We start from the raw sequence: 23,182 nt of genomic DNA, 5'->3' as shown, positions 1-23,182 counted from the left end.
ACGAGTACATACACTTTTCATCACTTTATTGACGGATCTACAAACTACGAATAGTCACATTATCTACATAAACTCGTACAGTTACGTACATACATTGAACGGGTAAAACAGTTTTGCCATATTTTGCAATACGATCTTAACAACAAATAACGATCTCGATCCGGAGGACCTTTACGTACACAGATGATATACTATATATTGCTGGTGTAGATAGATATTGATAGGTTGGCTCCAAAGCGGGGGCTAATCTCACGACCCGATTGTGCGAAAGTTCTATACTATATATGCGATTACGATTCGTAAAATATATATGTATGTTCTCAAGTCACCTTTGATATTGTCGCATGTCTTTGGAAATTCAGATTTCAGAGTCTGTGAGGGGTTTTTTTTTCACAATCGCTGGCGCGTAAGATCAAAGGCAGAAAGTTTGGTGATCGGAATGGTGCTGGTGCTGGTACTCGTACTGGGTGGTATGGAAATAGATAGAATCTCTTGCTCTGGCGCACCAAGTATTGGGTATTGTCTGCCTATGCGGATCTCGGATCTGTGTGGACGGACTGTGATCGTGCTGTGGTGATAATACTTCAATTGGAAATGCTCTGTTAATGATTGGGTAGCAATACCATGCGATCCGAGTGTGCGTACTTAATGGGACAAAGATCTCTGGGCTCTATTTTTGGTTGTATCTGCAGGCGAAAAGGGGCGCAACGAAAGTGTTTCTCTTGATCAACCGAGCAGCTGGATGCCGTCGATCTCTGCGAACGGTTGCCGTTTTTTAAGCGCCTTGCCGCTGTTGCCGGGCGCTTTTTTTTTCGGTCTTAATTCTTTTTCTTTGTATTTCGGCCAATTTGAAAGTCGCTCGTGAGTCAGAGAGAAGTAGTTGTAGTTGCCAAGTGCGTCGACAACCAGTTTTCCGTCTCCAATTCCCGTCTCCTGCGTCCCATTTGCCGAGCTATCTCTCCGCACCGCCACAAATGGAATGATTGATTATTCATTCAGATTTTCATCAAGCGAAGAAGGGGAGTGTGCCATCCATCATTTCTGCCGCCCAGGATGGAGGATCGCCGACCCAGACAGGTGTACACGCACATGTGATGGGGAAATAATGCTTAGTTGGCATGGAAATTCCGCGAATGCAATCGATCGACTTGCTGAATACCTCTAAATACATTTGTCAACTTTCTGGGAATTTTTTGAGTTGGTCAAAGGCGCTTTGCTTTTGGCACGTCACGTAGCATGGGAAGCAGATAGGAAATAAATCATGACAAATGACACAAGACACAATAAATAAAACTAGGGTGCGCTAAAAGCAGAACGAAGGAAACTAGAACGACTACAACTTATGCTACGCAGAGGGTAAAATTCGGGAATTCAGTAGGTCAGCCAGTGTTCATTCCAGCTCCTGCTGAACCTAAACATTTAGCACGGAATGCTTCTTATTGCCGCCGGAGGGCAGTTGCACGGCGATCACCGCCAAGCGTCCATCTCGAAGCGGCGCCAGAATGTGGGTGTTGCCCGGAGTGACCACCACCGTCTGGATGGGCACGTGCAGGGGAATGTCGAAAACGGGCTTCAAGCTGGAAAAGAAGAAGGTAAAATAAGTCAGTAACAAATGTGCTATATTACAATTCTTACCCGTGTAGTCTGCTCATGGTGATATCGCCGGCATCGTCGGCCACCACCAGGTAGTCGGAGGCACTAGCCAATCCCGTCACCCTGCCAGAAACGTATTTGGAGCCCAGACTGCAGCCGTTGATGCTGTACACGTGCACCGAGTGCGAGGTGTCATCCAGAGCACTGAATGCAATGTGACCTGTGTGTAAAGGATACAGAAAAGAAGAGCAATCAGAATTGTGGTTCAATCATGTGAAGCATTCTTTGATCATATCAGCTCAGATGACAGAATGTGGGGCAGGGCGTAGTGGCGTTAATCTACGCAGTGGAAATGCCATTATGCTATTAGACGAGGTCCGGCCCACTCTGGTCTGCTGATAACCTGACATCGCATAAAAACATTATCACATGGCGACATACTACATACTACAAGTCCGAGCAATGCGTAGTTGCTCTTATCTACACAAGTATCCGTGTTATGTGGCGGCACTTGTATCTCTGCATCTGTAAATGTATCTGTATGCCAATGCCACCCAGCGAAACGCGTTCAGAAGGAAGAGCCACTAAATAGCCTAGATTGGATCTGAATGAACTTCCTAAAGTGACCCGGCCACGCGCACAGAAATAACTAGTATAAACCGTGCCCAGTTGGTTTTGGCCAATCTTGTACGAGTAGTTCATTCAACAAAAAAAATCCCAAACTCTCACAGTTGATATCTGTATATAAAGTATATACGTATATCTTGATCTTTCCGTCGAAATTTACTACAACTAGTTCATAAATTTTCTGCTGCGTCTTAGGAATTTAAAAATGAATGAATCGCTGGGGCACATGGGTGGCCTGAGGGGGATCGGAGGAGCACATGGTGTTGGGGGGGGGGGGTTGGACTTGCTGGTCGTGTGACTGTGTGACGCGCGATTCGTTCGCCCCTCCGATTTGATTCCATTAACGACGTTGGGTTAATGCCAGAGAACCGAGTGTCGTACGGATCGGGCATATGGATGCGTATGTATGGGTGGGTTCGTTGCGGACTGATAGTCAATCAATGGATGGGATCGGGTCTTCGTTAGCGGCTATGTAATTGATTGGGGCCCCGACAAGAACGCAATTAAGTGCCCATCATTGCCCTGGAAAATGAACCGCGACTGACGTTTTTCGATTCGATTTCCATATTTCTGAATCGATCGCAGCCGGATGTTGCGAATTTATAATCAGAAGTGTGTATTAATTCAGTCGATAAGCGGACGGACGGCTGCAAGTGGCTACATTATATGCATTATGGCCGTCTATATACTCGGCTTACTGGAGGCAAGAAAAAACGAAGGAGACGAAAGGGAAGGGAATGGGGGTATATCTCCGCATGGCAGTGGTATATCAATTTCCAAGAGTCCAAGCTGATTGCCCGAAAATCGAGTGGCTTAGCGAATCTATATGGCTGCATATTTAAAGAACTCGATATGCAAGCCGGCGCCATCGATTGACGTATTTCGTAGTCAGAATGCAAAGCAAACGGAATTCGAGTATTGATTCGCATTATCACAAGACAAATATTGTATAACAAACAAAAATGAAAGTTAAGTGCAGGCAGCAAAATTATATTAACTTTCAGAACGTTGAATCGAGTTGCGAGTAATGGCATTACACGCTCACTTTGATATTTAAAAACGTGTTTTGCTCGTTTTAAGCACTCGTTTTGAGGTAATCCCATATTATATTAACCCAAAAAGGATGGATTCAACATAAAGACAAAACATTATTAGAATTAAAAATCTTTCCTTTAACGGAAACATTTAGCGTTTAAATCAAACTCTAAAAACTCGTGCTAAAAGAAATGTGATTTGTGAAATCTGTTCATAAAATCAACGCCATTTTAGAGCAATAAGCATGAGTATGTTAATTATTGTCGTAATAAAATCGAAAGCATATTGATTTAGGTCGGTACAATTGCGCAATTAAGATATTTCCTTATCGGGCCGATGGTACGTGCCCGTGATAGTTTTTTTTTTTTGTGCAAAATCAGAAGAAACCCGGATTTTATTATATGGTAATAACACCTTGAGACAGTGTTGCTATGAGGAACGATGGAGAATTCAGAGGCATACATTTTCAGCTTGCCAACAAAAACGAACAGAGTCTTAACCTTGCTGGGGTTCGTATACTTTACACTCTCGCCGGGTTAGGCACGCTTCTATTTGGATTAATGCCCCGTCGCCCTAGCTGCAATGCGAGATAAGATATAGCGGAGCAGTGCATGGGACAAAGTCGGACGATTTCCAACATCATTATGATATAGCCCGTTTGAGGAGGCGAGGCGAGACGAGGCACATGGCCACACAATCACGTGATTCTCGTCGACGCACTTATGTGGCAATTGGCGATAGGAGGGCTGATTAAATTGTTTGATTGCCCTCTTCAAACATAATGGGAGTGCTATGCAGTAGCACGTGAGGTATCCACCGTCTCATCGGAAGATTAGGGGCACCATGAGTGGACAGAAAAGAGGGCCGATTGACTGAGATTATGGGTTTCAGGTGGTCGAATGTGGGCACAGCCCACAGCCGTCTTATGAGTCAACCGATCAAGCTCGATTTCATTGGGTTTATCAATCAATAGTTGGCCCATGTTAACTTTCTTATCAATAATTCTTAACCGAGTCAATTGAGTTTTGTTCAGACGGGTCGAATAGTTCAAATTGATTAAATTTTTTTCGCAGAATTAGCTCTGATGCATGCATTCAGGAATTTAATCAGTATTAAACTATTAGTTCTTCATGAATAAACATATACGAAGGAATAAGACTTTGGGTGTAGGCAAAGTCTGATAAAGTTGTTAGCGACATCAAATAAATTGTTGTGAACGCCTAAATGCTACCATGGATTTCTAAACAAATGTATGAAACTACAATGCCACAATTGTGGTGCATACTTTTAGGCCATTACAACAATGATCCTCAAACTGTATGATTTAATTTATCCTCAAGAAGGAATAAGAATACCAATTATAAATAAATAAAAATAATTATTAAATAAATTTATCAACTTACCATGATAGGAAAGGGTTACAAAAGAGATTTGTACACACGACTCAGTGCATCCAATGGGCTTCAGTGTTCTAACAAATTGACCCTCCTGAAGTGTGTACACGTTGACAGTTCCATCCAGGGATCCAGAGACCACCAGATCCAGTTCCGTGTAGATGGCTACACTGGAAATGGCATCGTCGTGACCATAGAGCACCGTCAAGGGCTTGGGTGAATAGCTATTCTGAGTATTCAGCTGGGTGATGGCCTGTAGGTGCGACTGACCCGTCAGCGCATGAACTGGAATGTTGTTAGTGGATCCACCGCCCTGCTGATTTGTTTGGATGCTCCACACAATACAGGTGCAATCACGCGAGCCGGTGACCAGGTACGAGCCGCAATTGTCCAGTGCTATGCAGGTGATAATGTCCAGGTGGCGGGTCACCGAAGCCACCGCCTTGCCCTTGTTCAGATTGTACACCCTTAAGGAGTTATCCCAGATTCCACCGGCATAGAGCAGCTTACCATCCGTGCTCACCGCAAAGAGCTGTGAATGCGGTTGCTGTGACGAGTGGAAGGGTCCAAAGATCCGCTTGCGGTTCCTTTAAAGATATGTACATTAATATGACCGATTTGCTAAATCTTTAAACATACTTTAGATTAGCCGTTGTGGCATCGATTTCCAGCAGGAATCCCTGATCCTTATCAAACGATAGCCACGAATTGCAGCCCAATATGGTGGACTTCGATATGCTGACTAGAACATCGGGACTCAGCTGCAGGAACGATCGCGGAGGACTTCGCGGTGGACTCAGGTACACAATGGGATCCTTGGGCGTGGACAGCTCGCAGTAGTACTGCACCACCTTGTCCAGGAACTGAGTAAGATCCGGCCTTCGGAGCTCAGCACGTACCAGCTTTAGAGCCGTCTCATCCTGAGTAAGGCGTCGTGGATGTGGCTCCCGCAGCAGCTGTGAAGGCACTTGGCCAAAGTTATTAATCATTCCTAATATAAATGAATGGATGTCAATAAAAATAGCAAAAAAAAAAGTCTTGGTGTAAGCCACCTTCAACCGCCTCCCGTTCTACAGGGTTGGTGATCTTGTCCAAATCCACAGCGCCTTCATAGGAGCAATAATAGAAAACGTTTAGAGCCTCAGCTGCCTTGGGTCCCTTTTGCTTATACCCAAAGATCAGATCAATCCAGTGGTGCAGATGCTGACTGACATACTCCGATTCCAAAGCCCGTCGGTGTATGGCTATGAACTCCTCCGGCGTGGTAGCCCAAGCAGGCAATATGACATCGTCCACCTTTTCTTTGGTTATTTGTAAGTGGCCCAAATCAAATCTGCACATAAAATAACATTAGGCTAACTAAGTAAAAGTAAAAAACCACATGCATTACTTATTCATGTTCTTAAGGAATTCTGGGAAGTAAAAGAACTCGGGGATCAGCTCCTTCACGTCATTGGGATTGTCCATTAGCAACTTCCACGTCTGAGGTATCGAGTGGAATTGTCGATCGGCCACATCGAAACGACCGCTCTGCAGATCAATGTGCAGCGAGGTGAACGGTTCGACGCGAAGCAAATAGTGGAGCACGCCGGCCGAGTTGGAGTAGTGGGTTCCGTAGTGAAACTTTGGTATGGCACCAGAGGGGTCCTCGAATGAATCATATTTGCCGCGCACTTCGGCCTCGTTTTTAGGATTTATCTGCGGTAGAAATGCGTTTGTCATGTAACTGATCACCTTTTTCTATTTTCAGTAATACTTACGCATCCAATGGGTTTGGATAGGTCACGGAACGATTTTGGATCGGTAAGATCCAGCACGTCACTGGTGTAATCAGCAAGGATCCAGGGGAAGACGGGGTATTGGCTTAGATCATTGTAGGATCGACCTAGTTATGTAAAATACGTTAGTTTGATAAAAATGTATGTAATAATCAGATGTTATTTGCTTACCTGCGATTGTGTTTAGGTACATCAAGTATTCAAAGTTGGAAATCTCACGATTGATCCATCTCTGTGTGAGTCCCGAGGCCCTAAGCAGCTCAGCCGGCGATCTTCCCGAGCCGTAGAGTATGTTTGGAAGCGGTAGACCCACGATTTTTGTGAAAACTTTATTTCGAGTCTTAAAGAAATAAGAACATTTGCAATGATCACATTTTATTTACAAAAAAAAAACTCACCTTCGTCGTAAAGTTGAGGAAGTAGCTAGTCTGATCCACCAGGAAGATTTCCAAAGCACTCCTGCGCAGATTGTACTTTCGCAGATGAACCTCACGTATCTTGTTGGTGGAGAACCTGAAATCGTATTTGGAACCATCCTCTGTTGGCGGGCTCAAGTCCACAAAGGTGAACACGCTCTGGTTAACCTCAATGCGTCCCTTCACCTTGGTCATCAGCGTGATCAGCTCACAGTCCTGTGACATGACTAGCTTCTCCAGCGCCACATCCTGTTGCGCTTGCGTGTCGATCAGTTGACGTAGTTCCTCCTCCAGCTGGGAACTTTCGTCATCCGCCAGGAAATCGCGCACCACGGCATTCTTGATGGTGGAGTCAAATTCAGAGATTTCCCTAAGATAAAGGATATTGAAAATCAGATTATGAAGGACACTACTAAGGACTGGCTGGGCTTACTTGGTGTCGTAGGCACTGGTCGCATTGTCGCGCAGATTGGCGGCATTCTCGTGTTTATTTGGATATAACTGAGGCTCCAATTTCAGACGCATCCTGGCCACGTTCTCATGTTGCGAAAGCTTCCAGAACTCTTCATCCACTTCCCTAAAAAGAACACCAAGTTTTAAGTGTAATCCTTAAAATATAAAGAATGATACATATAAATATTACCTATAAATATTAAAGCTAAAATACTTAAATAATTTTCTTAAGCCTCTATATGATATCACTCTCGTAATCCAGGATGCCTTTAAACAATAAACTACAATCTTTTGTTTTCAGAATTTCTTTAATTTTGGGTTTTTGCGATGAAAGTTATTCAATAGCTCGACAATGATTAATCGAATATGTACAGATGAAAGTCCTTTGTCGAATTGCGGTCAATACTTCCTTTACGACTCCTACTTCTCCTCCTTCTACTTAGGCGACGATGGGAGCGGCCAGGGTCTTGGCGAAGACTGGAGCGGGGGCAGCAGCCACAACTGGAGCCACTGGAGCAGCCACGGTCTTGGCCAAAACTGGAGCCACTGGGGCAACAGCCACGGGCACATCCTTCTGCACCACTGCGTTGAAACCGTTGATGGAGTCGGCGTAGTAGCTGACAATACGACGGGAACCATCGGGCTCGATCAGAGAGTAGGATCCACGGACGACATCACCATCACGAGTCTCCTCCTGGGTCTTGGAGTCACCGGTTAGCGTATCCTGGACATCGTAGGCGAACTTGTACTGTGGGTGGGCATCCACGATCTCGGTGGCGATGGGAGCAGCAACTGGAGCAGCCAGGGGAGCAGCAACTGGAGCAGCCAGGGGAGCGGCTACTGGAGCAACTGGGGCAGCGAGAGGAGCGGCGACTGGGGCAGCCAGGCGAGCAGCAACTGGGGCAACTGGAGCAGCGAAGGGAGCGGCGAAAGGAGCGGCAGCGTAGGTCTTGGACACCAGGGGAGCAGGTCCCGCCACCAGAGGGGCGTTGTATCCCAAAGGAGCCGCGTAGCCCAGAGGGGCGGAGTACGCAGCCGGGGCGAAGTATGGAGCAGGTCCCAGAGGGGCGGAGTAAGCCAGAGGAGCACCCAGAGGAGCGGCGGCCAGAGGAGCGCCAACCAGACCAGCCTGAGCCGAGAGGGCCATCGAGGAAAGGACTGCAACAACCTGTGAGGAAAATGCATGGAGTCCAGTTTAGTCTCCTGACCTGACGGGTTCACCGAAGCCATCACCAACACTTACCGTCAGAGGATTCATTGTAAGGCTTGGGTGGGGGTTTAGTGCGATTGTCACCGTCGGTTATCGAAAATGAACTGACATACCTTGGACAAAAAAACCACGACTTTTATACCCAGATGCGTTCGCGAAATTTGCATGCGGTGCTCCGTGGAGGGAACTGCGTACCAATTGCGTATGGTAGCCCATTGTCCGAGCTCCTTGCCCCCCGCATCATCACCATCGCCGCTTTTTGGGGCCGCCTCTTCCTACCCAGCATTTGGCTGCGTCTGCGTCTCGGGCTTTGATCCAAATTCGCAGCACGTACTCCAATTTTCAGTCGTCTTGCGGTGGCTACACCAAGTTTTCATTTTTATTTGCCACTGTTTTTGCCTTGTTCGGATCGAAAGTGAATGCGATTTGATTATATTTCGGAGCAGTAGTTTTCGGTAATTGTCATGCAGGTTCCATCCAATGACAGTGCTTTTAATTTTCCTTTACACCAAAAGCGCGAAACTTATAATTAAGTTACCATAATGACGTCGAGTTGACAAGGGTTCAAGCTCAAAAACTTAATATTAATATATCTCTGGGATAAAAAAGTATCTTTAGAGTGTAATGATCCTGATTTTGATGTACTACTTGAATTGGTTGTCTCAAATAAATTGGAAAGTTTCTTATACACCTTATTGGGTATCAATTACTTATGCTAATGAGTTACCACTTATACATAATAAGGGTTTTCACAAGGGGTTCGGTTTCACTTAACAAGGTGAAACTGGGTCAATGTGGCCCAGTAATATCGATTAGACTAATATATATACTATATACCCATATATTACTATTGTAAATCTATTGAAAGATTATCAACATTTGATACATCAATTATATTGATATTATTCTAATAAATGGCCATGCATTTGGTTTATGTTTCCATAAGGAGATTTTTAGTTCCTCCCCTAAACGACTTTGCTGAAAAGGATAAATCTTATTTTAAATTTAACATGCTTTCCTAACAAATATCTTCAGTAACAACAAGAATCTCTGGTCTTTTGGAATTTGCCTAACTCCATGGTTGATTAAAGATTCCCCATCGATTTCGTGCTGTAACTGGTGGCTGGTTTTGAGTTCGTGACTCTTTTCCTAAATGCAACCAACGACCTTGCGACTCGTTGGCTGCGGATTCACCTCGGAGAGACGCTGAGCGATCCGGAGAAGCGGAGAGAGCCCCAAAAGTTGGCACCAAATGGTGGTATTACTCGTCGGGTTGTGGTAGCTGACTAACGGTTGTCGGCGTAGATTGTCGCCACCGGAAACCAGCATGGATATACAGTCGTCCAATTTGGCCAAAGCGAATGGAATGCTCCACTGCCATTTATGCAGTTCCTTGCCCAATCGCTTGACTCTGCTCTGAGATGAGAATTAATTAAAAGTGGATGAAATACTAACCACAGCCACTTAGCTGCCAATTGTGAGCAAGGTCGCCGCGGTTAGAGCTTCCAAATGCCGGCTAAATGCTTTTTGGCCCGATCGAGGCAATTACGGTGGCTAAGTGACCGGGCTCAGCAATGTGGGCGCTGGTCCAGTTGGTCAGGTGGAAATCGGATCGTCGAGGGGTTAATGCGTGTGCCAGTGCGTAATTGCGCCTGCGTCCCGCCCAATTCCATTCCCTCCACCAAGCCGTCGAAACTTGCCATTTTCGTTTTCTAATTAAACGAGTGGCTGCGAACGATTGATCTTGTTTTTATACCCTGCACTTTGGGTGGGCACATTGGACATGTATGTTACTATGAAGATTACTCGCACGTCACGCAAACCAAGCGAAATTTGCTTGCGTTTGGACAACATGGCGTGTGAGTGATAATCGGCATAACTTAACAGCAGGCATTTCAATTACATATTCAAATATTGATTGAAGTATGTTCGCCAAATGAGTGTTTACATATCCAATTGTAATCTTGGTTTCATACATTTTCAGAAAATTGAGAGTAAATACATATTTTCATTAGGTCTTTGATGATATTAAAGATTTTTCTTGAAAGGGTACCTACAATCGCTAAAAAAGCACTGTCACTGTTCTTGTGGCAACTGCAACTGAAACTGCCACAATATGAGGCACTTATTACATCAGACAAATTTTGGCTGGAGAACCTGAGAATGTGCCAAAAAACGGCGAAAAAATGAAACCAGATCGGCCAGCGAGTCAGCGGAAAACGAGTCTGGTGTTGCTGGTAGCTGACTAGCTGGGTATCTTGGAGCGGCGCTCTTGAACGGACTCAAATGGACTTCGGTGAGTGGTGTGCCTCGGCAGCGGCGGCTGCAGTTATTCCATTGAGAAAAGCCAGCACCAATGATGAAATCCGCACCAGAAACACGAAATCCGCCATCAGCGATGAGGTCTGGGGTGCAAGATCGAGATCGAGATCGGGCAGCCACCAAATGAGACGCAATTGTCACTCTGCCCATTAGATTGTCCAGTTTTTTTTTCCGCTGGCAGCTGCCGCCAGTTTCGAATATAAAACTGAAGACCACGCGGAAAATGCATCTCACATTTGAGCTGAGTTCTCGCAGTGCAGACACATCCAAACCAGAGCTCCCTCATTCTCACATCCTTCGCCATGATTGCCCAGGTGAGTTGGCCAAAGGAGTGCAGCTTTTAGTTGGCTCAACTGATCATGGAATTCCTCGCCAGACTCTGTTCGTTTTGGGACTGATCCTGTCCGCCGTTGTGGCCATTCCCATTGATCCCTATGGACTTTCGGCCCCTGGACTCACCTATGCGGCTCCCAAGTTGCTTGCTGCTCCTGCCATTTCCTATGCTGCTCCCAAACTCCTGGCGGCTCCTGCCATCTCGTATGCCGCTCCTGCCATCTCCTATGCTCCCAAGGTCCTGGCTGCCCCCGTCGCTGTGGCCAAGGTGGCTGTTGCCGAGCCCTACGATCCCAATCCGCAGTACAGCTTCTCGTACGGAGTAACCGATCATCACACCGGTGACTCCAAGCAGCAGGAGGAGACCCTGGTCAACGGAGTCGTCCACGGCAGCTACTCCCTGGCCGAACCCGATGGCACTATTCGCAAGGTCACCTACACCGCCGACAAGGTCAACGGATTCAATGCGGTCGTGGAGAAGAAGGGCGTGGCCGCGGTGGCCATTGCCAAGCCAGCTCTTGCCGTCGCCGCCGTTCCCGCCATCACCAAGATTGGATACGCTTCGGCGCCTGGTCTGAGTCTGGGTGGATACCACTAGGCGATGAACCGGTGGACCAAGCGATGACAAACTCCATGGCCTAGTTGTAGGACCGTTGTTAAATAGTTCTAATGCATTTACCCACTTTTCTGTCAGTCAAAACCCGAAACACAAGGACGTGCGTGCTGTTGCCACCCCGCTGTTGACCCACATTCCCAATCTCCGATCGAAGGATCGCCACCATAGACTACGTTTAGGGATACCGTTCTGGGGATCTGGGGAACGGCTATCGGCCACTTAGTGAATTAGTAACTGCATTTACTGAATAAAAGTTTCGGTACAAAAAAAAAGATTGAATGAATTGTTATTAGTTGTTCGATGGAACTGATCGGTTGGAAGTGATATTCGAAAAGTTGAAATATTTCTAGGAATGCTCCACATTCCCCTGCTTAACCCAGTTAAACATTGGGGTAGGTCCCGAGCTTCGAGTTAAAGCTCCCAATCTTAGATTCCGATCACGTAGTGCCAACTATATTTACGGTTATCACAATTCATATTGGTGGGGCTTCAATGGAGGGGAGAATTGTGCAAGTTGGGCCATTGGATGGCACGTCCATGGGGGAAACTTTTTGCAGGTGGACCAGGCACAAAAACGGGCCATTACGTCAGCAAATGGAATCGTTTTTGGCAGCGGTTGCCACACGGCGCATGTTATCGCGGAAATGTGGAGGCCCTTTATAACCCCGATCCAATGGCAATCCAAGACAGTTCCGACAGCATTGTCAAGCACAAAGCACCATTGGAAAACCACTATCCACCAGCAAATCTAGTCATGGCCCTGATCAAGGTGAGTTGAGGGAATCCTGGTCAAGGAATGTGATTGAACATACTACTAGGATCTGCACAAGTGTATATCTTGATCATAAATCAATCAATGCACCTTACTTAACCCACAGATCACCCTCATCTGCTGCGCTCTGATCGCCGCCATCGAGTGCGCCCTGCTCCCAGCTGCTGTTCCAGTGGGAGTGCCCCTCAACACGGAGGTGGATCCACATCCGCAGTACGCGTTCGCCTATAATGTGCAGGATGCCCTTACCGGGGACAGCAAGAGCCAGCAGGAGGTGCGGGATGGAGATGTGGTCAAGGGCTCCTACTCGGTGGTCGATGCCGATGGTTCACTGCGCACCGTCTTCTACACCGCCGATCCCATCAACGGTTTCAATGCGGTGGTGCAGCGAGGACCAGTTCCGGTGGCTGCTCGCCCATTGGTGGCTCCAGTGGCTGCTCCAATCTTGGGCTAACTCCACAATCTTTCAGAGCCTTTAACACTGCTTGTAACCTAGCTTTTACATAACTTATTGTCTGCTCCTTAGTCCGTTGTAAAGTCAGTAATCATTAAACAATAAACTCAATAAGCCAAAGAAATACATGAAATCCTTCAATCATATTCAAGGAAAATCCGCAAGTATTCGCTTCTCAAGGCGTTGATTAACTAAAATTAATCAAAAGCTCTACTAAAATTCCGAAACGAGTTTAAATTTACACCTATACATTTTTATTAATTAGTCAGTTGATTAGACAAGCTCAAGGCCCAAAATGCATACTTGCCTAGTTAATGATAATGAACTAAATTAAAAACACACTTAAAAGTAGTGCAAAATAACAAGATATTCAATGGACATTTTTTCAAGATCAAAATTTGCGTGTTAATTATGATGCAAATATCGTCGTTTTGAACTTGAAACTTAGCAGTGTGTTAACTTTTTCAATTACATCATAATTGCGGGTGTCAAGAAATGGAAATGGTTATGTGCTTAATGGAACTAATTACTTGGTGAACATTTTCGTGACTCCATGCCATGTAAAAGTGGTTTTGTAATTTTAAATGTAACAAAATGTAACCAGGAAAAGCCCAATTCGCCAAAGAAAGCTGACCCATTCCACTTACATAAGACCGCAATCTTAGATGGTTATCTCCCCTCCAGCTGTCCCACGCCCAAAGAACTCTTCCACTCCAAATGAATACATTCACTCTCGCTGGCCCAACACGCACTCAAATTATTCAATAGCTTAATTGAAAGTAAAAAATCGGCACGAGATGCAATTTTTGGATTACGCAAACCCCAACCCGAGCATGTCCATAGATGTTGCTGCCGGCGCCGACTGCAACTGCAGCAGTTACTGCAACTGCAACTGCAGCAACGCCTAACAAGCGGCGGTACGCGTTGAAAATTAGTGATAATGGCCAAAATTGTCCCAATGGCAACAGAGCAGCGAAACAGAACCAAATCTATACACTCAAAAAAATACTGCATGACATTCGAAAATCTATAGGATTGAACAGAATATTCTACAATTGATATCCTTTTGTATTGTATATGTTATCCAAGTACTTTTTTCGTAGAGATTTTAATATCACATATCACATTCATTGCGGTTAGAACTTTTTCGTTTTCTCGCAGTGCATTGAATGCGTCTGGCGTAGATTTTTTGGGTGGGCGCGGCTTAGAGCAGCCAGCCAGTTTCGAAGGCTGTGCCCCAAACACACCTTTCAACAATCGACTGCTGGGTGCGTGTGCAGCGTCGCCCCAATCTGGTGGCCATAAAGTCGAGACATGGAGACATGGGAGGCACTGGTGCTCATGCGTCCACCACACCTGATCCGTCCGGCCACCCGGCTTAGGCCCAAATAATTCGCTTTCGAATTGAACTTTTTTGTCACGACAACAACGACGGCGATTCAGCCGGCGTGGGACCAGTTTGCTTTGGTCCAGCACAGTCCTCCCAGACTCCCAGACATGCGTGAACCGCCAAGCACCTCCAGCGCCTTCAGCTCGACCGGCAGCTCCTCCACCTCCGGACAGCCCCTTCTGATTGCCATGGGCAGCGAAAAATGAATTATTTTATATTTGTCGCGATCGATGCGAGCATTTCGCATAGGCACAGGCCGCTACAGACTCCACACGCATGCTCACTTTTTAGTTGTTTATTATTATTTTTTGTGTCTTGCTGCGCTTTTTGCATAAATATCTGGTGGCAGGCGGCGGCGGAGGCTGTGGCGGATTTTTGGGCTCGCGTCTATGTGAGGCCTATAAAAAGCAATTGTCGTGCGGCCACAGAACCACAGATCGAGTTCATTTGTCAGTCGAGCAGCAGTAGACCTCCAGTTCTCCACTACTCCATCGCAAACACCAAGCAATCCGTCCAGAATGGCACAGAAACTGATCCTCGTCCTGAGCGCCCTGGTGGCGGTGTCCTCCGCCGTTGTGGTCCCTGGTCCCGGACTGGCACTGCCCGCCTATCCATCGTACCCGGCGCTGGCCAAGGTGGCTGCTCCTCTGGTGGCCAAGGTGGCGGGTCCGGAGCCATACGATCCCAATCCCCAATACACCTTCAGCTACGATGTTCATGTGAGTCAGCTTCGTAAGAAGTTATTAGTCACCTCATAAAAAGCAATGCCAATTCAGAAATCTGCATTCGAATTTTATTGCTTTATTGAGCAACTGGTATGCAAATTTTGATTTTGCCAGACATTTTTATGAAGTGTTTATGGAAGCTTAGAACTATTAAATCCGACCACTTGGTTGAGCAAGTTGGATGTTGGATATAAAATATTTATAGTTTCCTTGAAATCCTTAGGATATAAGATGCAAAGGATTCGTTTCAAGGCATTTCTTTAAATATAAAGTACCTATTCCTATCCTTTGCTAATCCAACAACTTCCTTCTGCCCACCAGGATGGCTCCACTGGTGACGTGAAGAGCCAGCAGGAGACCCGCAGCGGAGATGTGGTGCAGGGCGCCTATTCACTGATTGAGGCCGACGGAACCCGCCGCATTGTGGAGTACACCGCCGATCCCGTGCACGGATTCAACGCAGTGGTGCGCCGCGAGGGAGCTGTGGTGAAGGCTGTGGCTCCGGTGGCCAAGGTTCTGGCCCCGGCTCCGCTGCTCCATGCCTCTCCTCTGGTGGCCAAGGTGCCCGCCTATGGTCCGGCTCTGGCGCCCGCTTACCCGGCTCTGGCCCACGGATACGGACCGGCTCTGGCTCCCGCCTATGGACCTGCTCTGCCCAAGCTGGCCCTGCCCGCCCTCTCGCCCCTGGGCTACCACTAAGTCAGATGGATGGATATACACCACTCGAATAATGCCGACCTCTTGCCGCAACCGAATAATGGACACATCGCGACCAACTTCTCCTGCCACCTGGGCTCCAGTTAGCCGGAGCTCATGGGCCGATCATAGTCGATAGTAGTTGTAGTATTAGTGGAAATGAAAGCGATTTATCGAAATATGTACATACGAATTCACGGACAGCGGATTCCGATTGCCCAGTCCTTGAGTTACGGATCCAATGTTCCCTCATCTACACTCACACATTCTCGAGACCTTTCATTTATGTTTCTTGTCTTCTTAATCTTAAGGCTGTTTGACCGCGATAAATACTCTATAATCCCCAACTCACAATCCCCGTTTCAATTCTTATTTAATCCGAGCCTGTGCACTCGAGTAGAACTCGCAGAATGAGAAACGAGATTGCAATAAACGAACCGAAGCTATGCAAATGGAAAGTTAATGGAGTATTCTTTTACGGGAAATGAAAATTTGGAAGAAAATTACTCTGATTCTTGAGTTTTAAAACGGAAGCTGATTTCTGTTTAAAGCTATTGCTTGAATATTATATCGAAATATATTACAACCATTGAACATTAGTAGGATTCAAAGACAATTACTATATTTGTAGCTAAATAATTGAAAATATCTTATGTTACATATTTTTTGAATATATAATTTTCAAATAAATCGGTTTCCTTCAAGAACTAAAGAGTTATATTTGAATAATATTATTCAACTAATAGGCAATAACTTGCTTGTGAATTTTTTACGCTTAATAAAAAGTAAAGCATACTAAAGCTATTTAATTCGATTTTAATTGCCAAGATTGCGTTTAATTCTAAATCATTGAATGATAATCGCTGTTATTAGAACCAAAGTGCCATTATTCAGTGGCGGCTTAGACTTTGACACTGGCAACACATGAATTCCATGTTAATTTTGGGACATGTAGTGCACTTGTGTCGCTCACCGCCCGTGAGTGGTTCGACCTTAGAACAGAACAAGCCCCACCTGCGTGGGTCACCCACCGGGCTACCGATGCAGTGCGCCACTGAATGGTGGATAGGCTAATCGCTCAAGGTCGGGCCACGCACCACAGAAAACTGCGTAATTCGAGCGTCAATGCAAAGTGGTCTAAATGAAATTTATGGTCTCAATTGGAGAACAGTCCGTCGCCGATCCGATTGCCAATCGATCCGATCGAGTAATTGGCAACTGGCCACCGGGCACAATGGAGAACTTGGAACTGGAACTGAAACTGGCCGCGCCTCGATCATTGGCTTTGGATCCGGATAATTTGATCCGTCCGAGAACTGACCTCCATCGGAATGGTGCGGAGTGGACCCCACATCGTCTGCACATCTGCAGCGGCGCCTTCAATTATGCGCATATTTGTTATTATTTATGTAAAAATGTATAGATCGCATAATGACTTTTCGTTACATTTGCACTTGCATAATGCGACGGGCCTTTGTTGCAATCGACATTAAACGCTTTTGATGATTTAATAAAATTAAATTGAAATGTTAATCGCGACACGGCATGGGCGGGAAACTGGAGGGGGGTAGCTTCAAAAGACATGGGCGAAAGCGTAAGACAATGGGCGTGCTGCAGCTCCAAGCAACCGGTGCTACAATGGGCACCAAATGCTCGAGGGGCTACCAAAATATCGGGAAAATTTTAGAAAGTATTGCGGAAATACGATGATGCACTATAGTTTTCACATTTCATTAATATCTGCGCATTATACACCTTTAAGTTGAGCAACACTTTAAATTTAGACATTCTTTAACAACTTCTAAAGACAATTGTAGTTAAGAAACTTAAAAATGCCTTATGTAAGCAAGTAAACAAAATATAAGCATATAGACACCTGAGTAGATTGATTTTCAATAAAAAACTATAAAATATTTGCATCATAATAAAGTTTTTATTAATAACGACTAAGTCCTAGACCCCGGCCATATGATAATCTCAAAATCTCGCCACTAATCTCAGATTAGTGAATACGATTTTAATGAGATTTTCAGCCAAAAGTCCGACCATAAATAGCCATCGGATTATCACCGATTTGTGGCATTGTGTTTGACGCATTTCACCCATTGTGTCAGTGGAACTACTAAACGTATTGTGGTTACCACCAGCCGAGTGTGTTGATGATCATGATGACTCCGCTGCAGACTTTAATGATTGAGAGGGATTTGTTTGCATTTGGAAGTGAAATTAACACAGAGCGCGGCGGCTTCTGGCCATGTTTGAGTCTTCGAGTGATTCGAGTGGTGCCTTCAGGTGATTAAGTGATCACGCACACATGTAATGCGAGTATTTATTATAACCATGCACGCTGGCACGCTCGATTACAATTGTCGCCTCAAATGCGAGGCGGGCAATTAAAATGCTGAATTTCGCGTCATTTCATAATGGAATCGGGGCGGGCTTAGTGACGTTTACACAGAGAAAAATCACTGACGTGAAAATGTAAACTAAATATGAGAGTGGATGATACCTAAAACTGGTAATATAGGAGGAAGAACCGGAATTGATATAACATCTTTAGAAGATATTTAACGTTATAACCTTAGAATCCACTTATTAAAATAGGTACTTTTTCTTTCCATGTGATAATAGGTACATATATCAGAGAAGTACTCACCCGGTGTACCATGGTCCGCGTGGGCCGTACAAGAAACGCTTGGCGGTCTTCCAACGCTTCCGTATGTGGCTGTCGATGGTCTTGTGCTGCAGTGCAGCCGCCTGCAGTCGCTGCATCTCCTCCACCTGGCGCACCTTCCACGGCATGTAGATCTTCTGCTGGAAGAGGCGCCTGTTCTCCGCCTGATTGGTGGCCCTCTGCTTGGAGGCAGCCTTGCAGGCCTCGTAGCACTCCGCCCAGAATCGATTGATGGGCTCCCACAGATGTAGTTCGATGTCGCGTTGGTAGCGATCGTACAGAGGCTTCACCTGAAAGTGTGAGAAATTAGAGATTAGTACAGAGAGAGAAACAACCTACAACATCTTGATATCTTAAGCCTTAAGTAAGCAAAACATCCTAATCTTTTAAGCCTTTTATAATTGTGATTAATAGCCAGCTGGTTAAAACATCATATAATAACATTTCATATATAATAGATGAATATGAAACTTAATTTCTTTTTTATAGAAGCTCTTAAGTATCCAGGATCTAATTGAAAGTACCAGTATATATAAGGATTGATTTAATTGATCAATTAGATGAAATCCATTGCAATTGTGGTATTTTCTTTCAGTCTCCACTGTGTGAGTTGAAGATCAAGATTGACGATTATGGCAGCTTGAATTTGTTTTCGCTTTCATTCGATTCGGGGGCACTCTTCGTGCGTATTCCAGATCCAACTGTTGGCCAGGCACTCTGTTGGAGATCAGTCGGCATCTCCAAGTCCACAAGTCACGTCCGGTCAGGTTCAAGTTCAATGTGCAGATAGCCGCGGGCACAGGAAGCACTCGATTGCAGTTGTGCAAACCAGTTAGACGCGCTCCTCGATGGCTGTTTATTTGGGTTTTATTTAACGCCGATCTCCTCCAGTTAACAGGCGTATCCAGGAGGCATCCGCATGGCAGCTTCGCGGGTATTCTTTGCATAATCCATTACCACCTAGTAGGGTGCCTCCAGTGATCGTTCCAAGGCACTGGGCACACACACGGAGTTAAATACTAATAAAATAAATTGAAAATAAAAGAGCAGGGCAAAATGTTTCTGGTAAAATCTCCGCCAGGTGGGTGCATCGGCAGCGACGCCGCTTTGTCATTCGACTGGTTCCAGCTGCGCCTCTTCGAGCCACAAAACCAGACCACTTTCTTGGCGCTCAGCTCAGTTGCCGAAAGAAAGTCCGACGAGTCGTGACCGACCGGGAGCCGCGTGGAAAATCTCAGTCTCGATCTTCAAAACTCCAGCAGCGCCAAGTTGGATTTCGTTTGATTCGGAGTCGGAGTCGAAAGTTTTGTTGATGTTCGCGTCGATTTTGGAATTTGTTTTTCCAAACTACTGCCACTACTGCGTAGAGTTTAGTTCGCGCTTTGTCTAACGCTCAAAATGTGCAATTTGTTTTGGCTTTCGGCCTGTTTTGTAAGCGATTAAATAATATGTGAATTAATTATGCTGCCATCTCATGTGTGGTGTCAGTGATATTAGATAGAGAGAAACTGGACTTTTAATTCAACTCGAGGATTCCATATATGCGATTGCCCATTCAGAATGATTATCCTTGTGTTAAAATATCAGCTCGTAGATTAACAATTAAAAATTAATATTAAATTTCTTCAATCAGTTTTAAAGTTGACGCAACAAATACCTAAAGATTATTAAAAGGATAATAGTAGCTGAGTCATAAGTCTTTTATGTAATGATAACTAATTCATATTTATGTTTAGTTTATGTTATTAGGATACCTATTATAGTCACTTTCAAGTTTTGATTCCAGTCCAGTGGCAACCAGTCATGGCCGAAAACAAAAGCCAAAAATGCAACTGCACACGGACTCGCACACCTGAACCTGGCGATGATCAGGTTCAATGCTTGGCTCCTTCGAGTGCCCAGTTCCATCTCCTCCCCAACCAATCCCTGCACTCCTCAATTGTGGTTGGATTGCGTGAGAGCAACCAGCCGGCAAGGTCCCCGCATCGATGCAACTATTACGAGGAGCCTGGCGAGCAAGACTCGTGATTCGATTGCCACTGGTGGAGGTGATGGCAACTATGTTACGTGTAAACAGCTAGGGAAACTGGGAGCCAGAGAGGCGCGCTGAGGCGGAAGCCACCGCCGAGAGCTAGTGAGTCTTGCATGGAAAGTCAAAGGTTGGCCACATAAGACAAAACCACACAGAGATGACAGCATTTAAGTTTGGAGGGAGAAAGTTTATTTGTCTGATGACCTTTTTTGCGGAAGATTAACCCACTCACCCTTTTCCTCTTTATATATCCCCTTTCCCCGTAGTTGGCCCTCTGTCTGCCCCATGCCCTCAGCGAATCCAATGCCACAAGTGTTGAGGGGACGCCTAAGACTGAGTCAAAAGCAGAGCTGGTGCCCACGGCGGAGAAACTAATCCGATATCGCCGTCAGCCTCCCTACGCCGTGATCAAGCGCTCCAAGCTGCGCCGGCGGACTAAGGGTCATCCGAAGATTAAGTACGGACCACCACCGCCCCACATTCGCTACTCGAAACCATCATTCCCTGCCCATACCCATATCGAGGAGCCAAGCTTCTCCCTCGATGACTTTCAGCACCTGAAGTTCGATGGTGCGGACTTTAAGATACCCACTTCCAGTTACGAAGCGCAGTCCATGGATCTGGACTTCTACAATCACGATACGGAACCGGATCTCTATGGAGCACACAAATTCCCTAGCCTGGACTTTGGCTTAGTCACCACACATGAGCATGTTCCTCACCAACAGTACGGGTTGCCTCCTGTGCAGCAGAGCTTCCAGCCAGATCACTCTTTTACTACGCACTATGAGCCACCTCCAGCTCCGGCTCATCCGCCGGCTACCCGCTATGGAGTACCCGACGCTCCTGCTCCAGTGCCCAGCTATCCACATCAGGATCTGCCAGCTCCTGACTCCTATTCCATATATGAGCAGAAGATTCCCAATGTGGGCTACCATCAGAACTTTGCGGAACCACCCAAGCATCCCCCCAAACATGGTTCCATCAATAATCCTAACTTTGAGATCGCCTATTCTCCGCCCGCATTCGAGATCAGCACTTCCTATCAGTCCAATCACCAGCAGAGCTACGTTCCACCCCATCCCCCATCATCTCATGATGGGTTCGCGGAGCCACCGTCTAATAATTATGTGAAGCCTCCTCCCCAGCACCCTCCAACTAATAGTTACGCACCACCCCAACATCCTTCTTCGAGCTATGACCAGCCACCGCAGCATCCATCATCGAGTTATGACCAGCCGCCACAGCATCCTCCTCCCAGCTATAGTCAGCCTCCCCAACACCCTTCTTCTAGTTATGATCAACCTGCTCAACATCCCTCATCCAGTTATGATCAACCTCCTAAACATCCGTCTTCCAGTTACGAACAACCTCCCCAGCATCCCTCCTCCAGTTACGATCAACCTCCCCAACATCCCTCCTCCAGTTATGATCAACCTCCTGAGGAGCACCCAAGCTCCTACCAACATCCTCCAACATCCACATATGATCAGGCACCCCAGCATCCACCATCAAACTATGTTTCCTCCGATTCCCATTCCATCAATACATATCCGCAGGACGATTACTCACCACCGTCGCAGGAGTTGCCCTTAAATCCACACCACAAGTTTCCTAGTTTCGATTTCCCCAAATCCAGCTACGAAGTGCCCATCTACGATCCCGTTCCTTTCGAAGCCTCCAATCGCGATGAACAGGAGTCCTATCCACCCATCTTGGCATCCTCTCCCGATCTGAATGAGATAACTTCAGATGCCCATGCGGCTGGTAGTTCCAAGCGGCGTAAGAGAAAGCGAAAGCCCAGTCCTGGAGTTGTCCCCGCAAAGCATACGCTTGATGTTCCTGAGCTCCAGCAGGCCTATGATGCGGATAGCCACTTGGGGGAGTCACACGAGTCAAATGCAGATACGGATGCAAATAGTTCTCACTATGTGGAGAGGAAGCAGAGCTTTTTCAACTTTGTCACGCCCACAACAACGACGTCGACGACTCCGGCTCCTTGGACTCCAATGAGGGGCAGGGGTAGTACGACCCGTGCGGCATTCATACCAACCATTGTAACAAGTACTCCGAAAACACCCACTACTGATCGCAGTAGACATCGTGGCTCTTCTCGGTATCGCACAAAGCAGCAACCCGGAAATCCCAGTTCATCCGATCCCACCAATACCAGCGTTCAAATCGATCAATCCCACTCGCAAAGCTATTACGATGGAACCATTGCACCACCGACCAGGCAACAGTTTTCACCCACAACCGGAGGACGTGGCTCGAGACCGACAAGACCAAGTTACGTCAGAAATCACGGCCCGGTGTCACCGCTGGCATTGCAGCCCGCCGATGGTAGGGGTCCATCCACATCCAAGCGGACTACTAAGGGCGTCTTCGACACGACGCTGTTCAAGAGTCCCCTCAGCGATAGGGAGATGGAGAGAAATCTCCATGGGCTGCGTCAGAACTTGCCAAAAAATCATAAACTATTCTGAATTCTCAACGAAATCAAAAGGAGGCATAGCATAAAGACTTGTTTAAATAGTGCTTAGTTGTTTAAAATATGTTAATACGTTTTGTCCCTAGATTTAGGCTAATAATGTTGAATATATTTAAATAATAAACAAATCGAGTTCCAAATAAAACTGATACCACATTTTTCTACGTTACT

The 23,182-nt window shown here is 46.1% G+C and overlaps 6 protein-coding genes and 1 non-coding gene across 10 annotated transcripts in view; 5 read left to right on the top strand and 2 right to left on the bottom strand.

Moving 5' to 3' along the window:
* Positions 1 to 23,182, bottom strand: part of CG43367 (uncharacterized protein) — a 30,011-nt gene continuing 6,829 nt past the window's right edge. For all 4 annotated transcript variants that reach the window (NM_001259684.1, NM_001202119.2, NM_139612.3 and 1 more), the window contains 11 exons: positions 18,471 to 18,778; positions 7,277 to 7,420; positions 6,826 to 7,213; positions 6,599 to 6,767; positions 6,410 to 6,534; positions 6,040 to 6,347; positions 5,702 to 5,982; positions 5,289 to 5,640; positions 4,659 to 5,236; positions 1,636 to 1,813; positions 1 to 1,577 (listed from right to left, as the gene is read on the bottom strand). In NM_001259684.1, the coding sequence (NP_001246613.1) occupies positions 1,412 to 1,577; positions 1,636 to 1,813; positions 4,659 to 5,236; positions 5,289 to 5,640; positions 5,702 to 5,982; positions 6,040 to 6,347; positions 6,410 to 6,534; positions 6,599 to 6,767; positions 6,826 to 7,213; positions 7,277 to 7,420; positions 18,471 to 18,778 (2,997 nt within the window). In that variant the 3' untranslated portion in view covers positions 1 to 1,411. The remainder of the gene's footprint in view (positions 1,578 to 1,635; positions 1,814 to 4,658; positions 5,237 to 5,288; positions 5,641 to 5,701; positions 5,983 to 6,039; positions 6,348 to 6,409; positions 6,535 to 6,598; positions 6,768 to 6,825; positions 7,214 to 7,276; positions 7,421 to 18,470; positions 18,779 to 23,182) is intronic.
* On the top strand, positions 1,270 to 2,300 carry asRNA:CR32252 (antisense RNA:CR32252). Its single transcript, NR_048228.1, has 2 exons — positions 1,270 to 1,592; positions 1,644 to 2,300.
* Cpr64Ad (Cuticular protein 64Ad) lies at positions 7,590 to 8,625 on the bottom strand. The gene is made up of 2 exons (NM_139618.4): positions 8,540 to 8,625; positions 7,590 to 8,464 (listed from the first exon to the last, which is right to left on the bottom strand). The coding sequence occupies exons 1-2, from the start codon at positions 8,552 to 8,554 to the stop codon at positions 7,736 to 7,738; spliced, it is 744 nt and encodes a 247-aa protein (NP_647875.1). The 5' UTR covers positions 8,555 to 8,625; the 3' UTR covers positions 7,590 to 7,735.
* On the top strand, positions 11,089 to 12,040 carry Cpr64Ac (Cuticular protein 64Ac). Its single transcript, NM_139617.2, has 2 exons — positions 11,089 to 11,142; positions 11,205 to 12,040. The coding sequence occupies exons 1-2, from the start codon at positions 11,131 to 11,133 to the stop codon at positions 11,757 to 11,759; spliced, it is 567 nt and encodes a 188-aa protein (NP_647874.1). The 5' UTR covers positions 11,089 to 11,130; the 3' UTR covers positions 11,760 to 12,040.
* Cpr64Ab (Cuticular protein 64Ab) lies at positions 12,464 to 13,124 on the top strand. Its single transcript, NM_139616.3, has 2 exons — positions 12,464 to 12,546; positions 12,656 to 13,124. Exons 1-2 carry the CDS (start codon positions 12,532 to 12,534, stop codon positions 13,001 to 13,003), a joined length of 363 nt encoding a protein of 120 aa, NP_647873.2. The 5' UTR covers positions 12,464 to 12,531; the 3' UTR covers positions 13,004 to 13,124.
* On the top strand, positions 14,826 to 16,166 carry Cpr64Aa (Cuticular protein 64Aa). Its single transcript, NM_139615.3, has 2 exons — positions 14,826 to 15,112; positions 15,440 to 16,166. Exons 1-2 carry the CDS (start codon positions 14,912 to 14,914, stop codon positions 15,815 to 15,817), a joined length of 579 nt encoding a protein of 192 aa, NP_647872.1. The 5' UTR covers positions 14,826 to 14,911; the 3' UTR covers positions 15,818 to 16,166.
* Positions 19,665 to 23,179, top strand: CG15005 (uncharacterized protein). Its single transcript, NM_139613.3, has 2 exons — positions 19,665 to 19,919; positions 20,787 to 23,179. The coding sequence occupies exons 1-2, from the start codon at positions 19,887 to 19,889 to the stop codon at positions 23,004 to 23,006; spliced, it is 2,253 nt and encodes a 750-aa protein (NP_647870.1). The 5' UTR covers positions 19,665 to 19,886; the 3' UTR covers positions 23,007 to 23,179.

The sequence above is a fragment of the Drosophila melanogaster genome, chromosome 3L, assembly GCF_000001215.4.
Source record: "Drosophila melanogaster chromosome 3L".
Taxonomy (NCBI): Eukaryota; Metazoa; Arthropoda; class Insecta; order Diptera; family Drosophilidae; genus Drosophila; species Drosophila melanogaster.
The sequence above is the reverse complement of the archived record's forward strand: the minus strand, read 5'-3'. Positions and strand labels throughout refer to the sequence as shown.

Excerpts from the sequence above, each read along its gene's own strand:
- Cpr64Aa (NM_139615.3), top strand. The coding sequence starts at position 14,912 with ATGGCACAGAAACTGATCCTCGTCCTGAGCGCCCTGGTGGCGGTGTCC. Across the intron at positions 15,113-15,439 it reads CCTTCAGCTACGATGTTCAT|GATGGCTCCACTGGTGACGT; the intron begins GTGAGTCAGCTT and ends TCTGCCCACCAG.
- CG15005 (NM_139613.3), top strand. The coding sequence starts at position 19,887 with ATGTGCAATTTGTTTTGGCTTTCGGCCTGTTTT. Across the intron at positions 19,920-20,786 it reads TTTGGCTTTCGGCCTGTTTT|TTGGCCCTCTGTCTGCCCCA; the intron begins GTAAGCGATTAA and ends CTTTCCCCGTAG.